General features: G+C 45.3%; 1 protein-coding gene across 1 annotated transcript in view; it reads right to left on the bottom strand.

The window, feature by feature from the left end:
• Window positions 1-2,190: 2,190 nt before the first annotated feature.
• Window positions 2,191-9,899, bottom strand: part of KALRN (kalirin RhoGEF kinase) — a gene marked incomplete at its 5' end in the record, with an annotated part of 528,347 nt that continues 520,638 nt past the window's right edge. The window contains 5 exons of the mRNA XM_082311480.1: window positions 2,191-3,392; window positions 5,685-5,823; window positions 6,749-6,949; window positions 8,137-8,215; window positions 9,123-9,287. Of these exons, the coding sequence (XP_082167606.1) occupies window positions 2,847-3,392; window positions 5,685-5,823; window positions 6,749-6,949; window positions 8,137-8,215; window positions 9,123-9,287 (1,130 nt within the window). The 3' untranslated portion in view covers window positions 2,191-2,846. The remainder of the gene's footprint in view (window positions 3,393-5,684; window positions 5,824-6,748; window positions 6,950-8,136; window positions 8,216-9,122; window positions 9,288-9,899) is intronic.

Genomic DNA, 9,899 nt, shown 5'->3' with positions numbered 1-9,899 from the left:
AGAGCGGTGCCCAGGAAGAGGAGTTCTCTAACATGAATATGGAAAAAGCAGAACCATAAAGGAAAGCAAGCCATAATATTCAAAATCTTCAGAGTTCAGCTCCTCCAGCTCTCCCTTGATGAGGACTCTCTGTTTTGAATCTGAACACCAATACCTAAACATGTATCCTCTTTCAGCCTTTTTTTTTTTTTTTCTGTTATTTGATAGCAATGAGAGGCTTAAATATTCCCTTAAACAATCCAGCTTTTTCCCCCTGTGCATCCAGAGTGTCTGCTGTTGCAGTTTGAGATGAAAATGCAGGAGGTAGGAAAATAAAATGATAAATAACTCCAGATTTCATGTGATACATGAGAATTTGTTTGTATTAATGCCAAGCAGAAAGACTGTGGCTTAAACTGTACCCACATGCCTAATAAAAGCTGTGGGTTTTATAAACCACACTTCCATAAACATTTTTTTAAGGGCAGCACAATGACAGCACAAAGAGCCAGCTTTGACAAATAGGAAGAAGTACAAACAGTCCTGTAGAGAGAAAGTACCTGAGGCTGGTGCTAATTAAAGATGCCCCTTAATGACTGCTGTCTGAAGAAGTTTCGGTTGCTAAGAAATCGCATGCTTCGCACTCTTGCTCAGGATGAGCGTCTGGTCTTTGTTTAAGAGGTGCTCCTGGATTGCTTAAAAAATTAGCTGCTGCACTACAGAGAGGAACTGAGCTAGGTTCTAGCTGATCCTGGTTTAGCCTTCTGTGAACACCGTCTCTTTCAAGCCTTTCCACAACTTCCCCCTGTATTAGATCTCTCTCCATCAGCCACACAGGCTCGTACACCGCTTCTGACTCTGCTCAGGCACCCGGGCTTACCTGTCTGACTGTGGCTCCCCGACCTCAAGGTCTATTCTTGTATTGCATGCACGTGGTGCTGAACATTGGGGTTTTTTGCTGTGCCTCCTTTCTTCTCCACTAGCAAAATACTGACCACTCCAGCGTACTGATAGAGCAAGCACAAAGAGAAGGGCCAGGTCTCCTACCTGCCTGAAACTGGGCTTGGAGGTGGGTCAAAAAAAAGGGCTAGCAGAGCCCTGAGGATTTAACAGTACTTGCAGAGTTTCTCTACCACTTGCTGGCAGAGACAGCTTTTGCTCCTGCAGATATATTGCAGGCTCACAGTGCAGTTACTTGGATGGCAAATTAAATTTGGCTCTTGCCCTTACAAGAGAGTCTATACTGAGTGCACATGGTCAGATCAAGCCCTTTTCCTTAGGAAATCCTTTGGTAACAACTGACATTTCCCATTACAGGCACAGCAATGGCACTCAGCACCGAGACAAAGTCCTTGCATGCCAGGGGAAAAAAAAAAATCTTTGATCATCACCCTACAAGGCTGTAGAGTTTCGTGGTGCAGCAGCAGGATGGGGAAGCACCAGCCGGGGAGGTGCTTCCCCTCCCAGTCCCACTGCTAGAGAGGGAGATTTGGCCAGCCTACGCACTGCTGATTTGTCACTGCAGGCTCCCTGCGTTGGTTATACTTAAGGCTGGCTCCGTCACTGTAACATCAGTGCGATGATGTTGCAACTTGGCTTGCAAGAGAGAAATGTTTTAATTGTGAGTATTCTTTTATTTTATTACAAATTAGGCTTTGGACATAAAAATATCCTCACGAATGCTTTGGTGATGAGGTGCTAACGACGGTTGAGAGATATTTACAAGTTTGGAAATTAAACAAATGACATACTTTAAACACTGAAAACGTTTTTCAAGCTGTAAGCACAAGGATGAACTCACCACTCCTACTGCACTCTGAAAGGATTAGATGGACTTTGGGCCAAGCAATTCTGAAGCTAGAAATGGAACAGGATCTTTTATATATATATATATTTATATATATGGTACAATATATGTATACTGAAAACCTGTGATAGAAAAAATTGTCTTCGTCGTCATCATCTAGTTTACAGATACTGCAAAAATTGGACACAGCCTTTTCTCAATGCACAGGTTTTGCAAAAGATTTCTGTACAGTGTGTATAAAATGCTTTTAAAAAACCCATCATAGTCCCATTGTGCTTAGTCAAAACCAGCTGTATGCTCCAATGAATTCATTGCCTTAATCGTAGCTCCGAAAGGTACCGCACGTTGACTTGACACAGCAGAAAGACCAAGGATTAATGGGGGATTTTGGTCTGAGCCCTACCATGCAACGAGAGTGTATCATCTAAGCCACGCCAGCACGGAAGCTGCTCCAGCAGTGACTAGGGCCTGATCTTGCATGTCCTACGCAGGCAAAGCCCCCGCTGAAATCATGGCAGACCCGGGCATACGGGGTGTGCAAAATCTGTCTGTTAACCTGGAGCAGGCTTGCAATGATTTCAGCAAAAACTGACTTCAGTCCAGTTCTGCAGTACATGCTAAGGTCAGCCTAGTCTCACTCCCCCCAACTATCCTATTCCTAATCTCTCGTACATTTTGAAATCAGTTCAGCAAGATCAAGAGGATTTCTTATAAGGCTGCCTCACAAAGATTAAGGCAACTGCAATTTTGGCTCTCGTTTCCAGTTGGTGTTTGCTTCCCGCAGTCCTTTTGGCGGTGGATGTGACAATACCGCGTGTCCCAAGAGGAGCCCGCCAAGGGGAGGGAGCGGGTACCTGCCGCCGTTACCCCCTTTGCTTTGGTCCCGAGGAACCGGGCAGGTACTGCCACCTCCGTGATGATTTGTACCCTGCAGCTGGGGAAGCCACATGAAATGCAAACGCCGAATACGGGACTATGTACAGACAGATCTGCTTTGCGCCTGCTCGCTCCCTGCGCCTTGCCTCAGGACCGGCAGTGTAGGACCCCAGGGGTGGAGGCATTACGTGCCTGGGTTCAGCCTGCTCATCAGGAAACTCTTGACGCTGGGGACCGGGTGCACGTCGTACTGGTGCCTGCGGCGCTCGATGAAGGAAGCCAAACGGGAGGTATCCAGAGGAATCTTGGAATAGCTGCCGTTGTGTGGTTGCAGCCATGGATGCTGTAAGCAAGTGGCTGCCGTTGGCCTTCTCCTGAAGTCTTCCTGGAGGATAACGTTGATGAAATCCCTGGCGGCATGACTCACATCGGAGAAGTACTCGGGCGGGAAGCTGAAATCTACTCTGCAGACATTGATGCAAGTCTCCTCTTTGCTTTCATCCAGGAACGGAGACACACCACTTAACATGACGTAGGTGAGGACCCCAATGCTCCAGATATCCGTGCTCAGGGAGACAGGAAGGCCTTGGATAACTTCAGGAGCTGCAAACTCCGGGTTTCCGAGCAGGTGGTGGACATGGTAATGACCTGTGATCTGAACCGCATCTTCCAAATCAATGATCTTGACACGAGGTACTGGGATTCTTAAATCAATGAGCAGATTTTCTGGCTGTTGAAAAGGTAATAACAAAAGCTTAATTATATTATATTTTTGCAAATAAAATATGTAGATTTCATTTAGGCTTAATAGCCAATCAAAACTTGCATTTAATCAGATATGCGAGGTACAGATCAGGAGAGTGAATGACAAGGAACCAGTTCAGCTGCTGTTCACACTGCTGTAAATTCAGATCGATGCTGAAGTTGCAATGACAACATCCTCTTTTGCACTAGGGCAACACACCAGGAGTTTGCACTTTGTCCCAAATACTCACTGTTTATTTTCCCAAACTAGTCTCTACAGATTAAGAGCATGGACAGATTTTTAAATTTTGAGAAGACTTGTGTATCTCTGAAGAGTTTATTTAGATTCCATTTGTTTACATGACAACTGGCTACATAAATGTGCATTACTTGTAGTAGAAACGTTCTTTGTGAAGTAAACGTTCAATTTTGCTGCCACTGCCCCGTATCCTGGGAGGGCCTCTGGTGCGTGCCATTATTGTTGCTGTCAGTTGACATGGATGGAGCTGCCAGTGTTCCCTTATAAACATCAGCACACAGTCATGCCTTCCAAGCCAGAGTGCAATTATATTTCCTCCCAGCTGGTTTTCCCTCTGTTTTACCAACTCTTTCAGTATTTAAGATCTCTCTGTCTCTCAGTGGGAGATGCTGAGCACTGCCTATACACTCTGCTCTGGGGACTTAACATGGATTTTTCTTCCTTTGTTGGCTCTGAGATGATTTCTGAATTTACTTCTTGCACCCTCTCTAGACTCACTTTTCTGTCCTATAGCCCCTCATCCTCATGCATATTTTACTGCTGCCTCAAGGCTAGATATATATATAAAGCAAAGTTCACTACAGGGCTGTTCAAATCTCTCCGCTTGCTCTTCTCTTGTGCAGTCTGCATCGACAAAATCAACATGTTCTTAGCAGGATCCTGGGATGAGACAGGCCATGGCCAGGTCCGCTGTCACTACCAATGCATCTCCCGCTTCCCACTTAGCAACAGAATGTGCTTTATTTAGCATCCCTCATTCAGGAGAACTGTAAATAGGTCACAGAAAATTGGCTTCCCACCTTGTTTCTGGGAAGTATCTTATGATCAAATAGAGAATTCAGTGCAGTTTCTTACCTCCAAGTGATACCTACTTTTTGACAGGTCCTATAAATACAGCAGAAAATACAAACAATCTTACTGAAAGAAACCAGGATGATTTAGCCTTTTGGGACTAATGCTCACGTAAGGTACTGTACAAAAGGAATCTTTTTTTGTAGTGGCAGTAGGCTGCAGAAGAATGAAAGCATCACTTCATCTGACATGCCTAGGGGTTGGAGAGTTAAGAAGAGACCTCCTTGGAGCTGGATTGTCCACTATACAAGAAAGTTAAATTCATCTCTCATTCTCCATTTTTTAATTGGCATTTAAGTCTGAAAAAAAATTGTAGATTATCTGATATCCCTGGCAACCAGAATCAATGTCGCAGATCACAAAACTCAAAACTCTTGATCATAACTTCAGTCGCTAATTCTCTGTCATCCAGGATAACTGGGGTGTTGGTGAGGACAGCAGTACAATGCCGAATCCAGGACAGTGCAGTGCCTCCTGCCATGTGTGCTAGCAAAAGGAGGTACGAGCTGTGCTAATCTGAGTCTGACATTAGAGAATGCGTGAATTTCTTCTCCGCAATGCCACTTGTTCCTCCTCTGAGCCTCTCCCTGGGTGTATTTCCCACCCCGTTCCCCTCCCAGGCTCTGCAGCACAATGCGGCGTGCTGCTTTCCTTTGCCTCTGCCAGCCCTCCCCACCTCCTGCTCCCCTGCGCCCTCCCCTCCCCTTGCCTTGGGCTCTCCAGGAGCCACCCGCTCCTTCTGGCCTGCCCCGAGCTGCCTGGGCACAAGCCAGCTCTGCTCGGGAAGCCTGGTAGCTAAGTTGGTACGGCTGTGAGCCCAAACCATACCCTGTGGATTTATCTAACTCCCCTTCACTCAGGTGCTAGTGTCATCTCACTCTTGTCTCGGACATCCTCCTTTTCCTTCATTAAATCCCTCTTCCAGAAAGCCCTTGAGAACAAACCACTAAATCAAGGAAATAGGTGTCTCTCTTTTATGAAGGAAGAAAAAGACCTTGTGCTGCAGGTCAGTAAGTCCTTTCTCTGGTCAACAGGTCTGAAAGATGGTGCTTGTCCATTTAGTGATCATCTCTTTGGGGTACAGACTGCACCTCCTCCCTGTCTGTGCCGCTGGGAACTCTCTGTACCAGGGCACTGAATAATAGCATCATTCTCTTTTCTTCTTACCTTTATGTCTAAGTGAGCCACTCTGCAATTGTGAAGATACTGCAAGGCTTCCATTGTGTCTCTTATATAGAAAGCGACTTTTTCCTCCATGAGTTCATCATGGTTCATTAGATAATCTAAGAGACGACCGTCATCCATCCTACAAACAAATCAAACCCCGCACGTGAAAGATCACACAGTATCTCTAGGAACAGTTAATATTTGAAAACAAAATTGCAATGGAAACTTTGTGACCTAAAAATGGAGGAAACTAAAATGCAAGATCTGATGAGTATGTAATGATATCTCAAGATATTGCAGGCCATGCAAGTGGTAGAATGATTAATCCTCAATTGTTATCTCTGGTCCTTGAAAAATTTAGCAACAGTCTCAACGTAAACTCATTTGCTTAAGGATGGATTCAATAGATGGAGGCAATTCCTTTGAAAACAGATCCTCTTAATTATTGGGATTCATCTATTTATTTATAGAGCTGGTTGCATAATGCAGAAAAAAAACACTGACATTTTCAGCTGATAATATATTCTGTGGGAAAACTAACCCAATAAAAGTTTTCCACCTAGTTTTATTTATCTGTATAAATAAACAAGCAAATAGCCCAAATATACTTTGTTGGGTATACTGTAACAAAGAAGCATTTTGGATTTTGGTTGCTATTTCTCCTTATAGGGGCAAGCATAGTTGCTACACAGCTCTTGTCGCCAAGGAGTATTAGAACAACGTAGGCATCAATCTACCTGAAACACATTTACTCGAATACAAAAAGTGGGCAAAACTGCCCAAATAAATCTGATGCTATTCAACGGGACAAACTAACTGCTGATACAATTACCCAAGCTTCACCAGAGTAGAAAGCAGTTTTATTTGTCCCTCTGAATCTTATTTATAGTGAAGAAAAAGCAGTGGAAGCGCTGCAGAAAATGGCTATTTCATTTGACGTCACAGTCAATAAAAAACAGATGACAAAATCTTTGCCCTGCTGAAGTCCGGGTGTATTCTATCCTTGCCTTTAGTAGGGCTATGATTCCTACCCAGACACTTGAATTCAAGCTCCACGTACTTACAGTTCCAAAACTAAGATGTAAGAAGTAGGAGACTCGTAGGTATCGTGGATAGTGATGTACTGAGGATGCTGCAAGTGCTGTAACAAAGCTGCTTCGTGTGCTGCCTGCTCTTTCTTTTTCATTTTTTTACTAATGAATTTTACAGCAACATCTTTCCGGGTGGCTTTGTGAACGCATTTCTTTACTATGGAGAATCGACCCCTGAAATAAAAAAATAAAAACAGAATAATGAAGGGGCCTCATAAATAAATCATGTCTAGTTTTCAGTGCAATAACAGACTGATTTTGAAGTGTTATTTGATTCAGCACATTAATATTTCACAAGGAATCAGATTTAACTAGTTGTTCATAACCTTTTCCAACAAAGAGCCTCCGTCTCTTACCCTGGGTGTAAAGATTCTTTGGGGATTAGCAAACAATGAGAGCAAACGGTGTTGATTTGCTTTGTGCAGCCATATTGATGTCCTCTAACAATCTCCCCTGGGTTCAATTTGCTGCCACTTTTACAGGTTCTCTCTCTTTTTTGAGCTGCGGGTCTCCCTTCTCCAGGTGCTTTAATAAAGAGCCCAAACTTTCTCAGACAACCAAAAGAAAAGCCTTCTTAAATAATCACTAACCTATCATTTTGTCTCACTGTTTCAGGCACACAGTAAGAAATTAAGAAAAAAGATGGCAGGAAAGCATTTAGGAAACTCATACAGACTAGTGCCTAGTGCCATTCCTGCAAGTAAAACTACTCAGTGAAACCATGTGCTGGACTTGGCCTCTTAGTAATACATCGCTCTTCTTTCTACAGAACCAGGGAGACTCCTGTCCTTTCAGCTCCAGAATTGCTCGCCTCTGATCTCTGAGCTGAAGAACTAACTGCATTAACCTGAATTGTTTGCATGCCCCTTATCTATTGTCTGCGCTGAGGGCTGACAACGTATGCAGCTTCTATTAATGCTCCTGTTTAACTGACCGTCCCAATCAGCAAAGCGCTTCGGCATCTGATTTCAGTCAGTCACATGCCTCGTGCTTCAGCAAACTCAGTCTTGGAGGTTAAGCTTATCCAGAACCAGCAGATTGTCACGACTTCAAAAGCTCACATCAAATCAGAGATGTCAGAGGAGATACCAGCAAGAGCTAGCAGTGGCTCTTAGAGATTTGGCTGCCTAGTTGTTCACGAGTTTGCCAGGTTGCAATCCTCAAATCACAGCTGATCTTGAAAAACAGGATTGGGTCCATATTTTAGCCAGCCTATATTTTAATCAGTACTTAATGTGCTTTTGCAAGGAGCAGCAGTTTGCAAGCTAACCACAAAAAGCAGCCTAAACCCTCCTCCAAGGAAAAAGCTTCAAGCCATTGTTTTGGTGTTTTATTGCACTGATAAGCAGGGTTAATATTACCTCCCAATCTCATGCAGCTCTGCATAAGCAAGGTCAAAGTTTTCCTTCCACGAAATAGTAGCACCATCAGCAGCAGAGTCTTTGGGAGAACAAAGAACATTCAAGAAAGCATAAAATTAATGACAGTTTCCTGTGGACTATAAACTGCATATTTTTAAATTATGGGAGACTATATTACTTAAAACAGCAAATATTACCACTAGGAGTCCAGTTTCATACTGCTCAGGCACAGCTCCAGTGTGTTGCACCGCTAAAAGCCAGACCTCCCCAGAGGAAGGAGTGGATAAGGTGGATTCAAATCTGTCCTTGCAATTTTGGGCTGAAGAGGGCCCTACGGGCACGCCTGTGTGTAACTGGGAGGTAGAGCTACACCATGTGAGCTCTCGTTTCATCCAGCACCGGCTATTCAAGCCAGTGACAGACCTAGTTACGCACTGGAGCTGCTAAAACATGGGGAAATGTGGGCTCTGCTCATAGCACCATCGTGAGTGAGCTGTACCCCAAATTCCTGCAGCACCGCACGCTGGGGGCTTGCCTCCACCGCAGCCTTCCTGTGCCGGCTGCATTGGTCAGGGGGGTACGTTTTGCAAGCTGACGTGCAGACCCCAGCGGGGCTGCTCAGCAGAAGCCGCTGGTGCTGCCGGCATTGTGGAGAGGCAGGGGACACACTGGGCAGGACCTGGAGCCTGTTGCCCAGAGATGAAGACAAGAATGGTCTTCAGATAGAAAGCAGGGACCTGCTAGGAAACTGCAACAGCTTCTGTGACAGAGGGAGGCTGTGAGCCCCGCTGGAAGAGCAGACATGAAAAGCCTTTCTAGTGGCAGGAGCTGGCTCTGAGCATCTCCCAGGCTTTCTCTTGTATTCCTGCCAGCTCCAGAATCAGCGTTTTTATCGGGACCCACCAAAGCACAAGTCTATCTCACCATACTGACTGCACAGGTGGACACCTGCACGCATCAGCCCCTCCTCGCCATGCCCCACTCACCGTACTCTGGGAGCCTTACAAATTCGGACGCGTCACTGGGCAAGCTGATCCCCCAGGGATTGCTGGCGCTCACTCGAAACTGATACTGGCAGCCTGGGGACAGGTCCTCAATGACGAGGTACGTGTCCAAAGTGGAGGCTACCGACTGCTGCCAGACTTGCGAGCCTGCGTAGTACAGAGGGAGAAGGATTGCTGAAGGAAACGGTCTCAATATGTGAACTCAGAGCAGAGGCTTTCTCGCCCAACTCATGCAGTACCCCAAGAGGTTAAAATCCACCAGGTTTTTAAAAGGCACTGTTACGGCAGACTGATGTATTTCTGTTAAACCAGAACCAGACCATAGGAAGCTATTTTGTGTTGCAGCCACCTTCCAGTCTGGCTAAATGAGGGAAGAAGGAAATGCCCCTGACTTGACCGATAGCGATGGAAAAACCACAGCCCAGGGACTCTCCAGCAGTCTGGCTGTGGCTGTGTACTACAAGTGATGTCTCAGGGCAGCACGATAAGACAGGAAGGCAGAGCTGATTTGATGACAACTCTGCTGTGAGAGAATCAGTAGCAGAAATACTGCGAAAAAAAATACGGACAAGGGAGTCCCAGGTGAAGCTGCGACAGGGCGTCAGTGCAATCAAAGTGCTTTTGCAGATGAAGTCTTTCAGAAGATGTGGTGGCTACAGTGAAACCTGGAGCTGCAGGAGGAGAAACAGCTTTCTGAGGCTTAGTATGGGCTTTTTGCAGATGAGCAGGATTGCAGCAAAGAAAGAAACGTGTGACTCT

This window comes from Platalea leucorodia, assembly GCF_965183815.1.
Source record: "Platalea leucorodia genome assembly, chromosome: 5".
Taxonomy (NCBI): domain Eukaryota; kingdom Metazoa; phylum Chordata; class Aves; order Pelecaniformes; family Threskiornithidae; genus Platalea; species Platalea leucorodia.
This window is presented reverse-complemented; position numbering and strand designations above follow the sequence as displayed.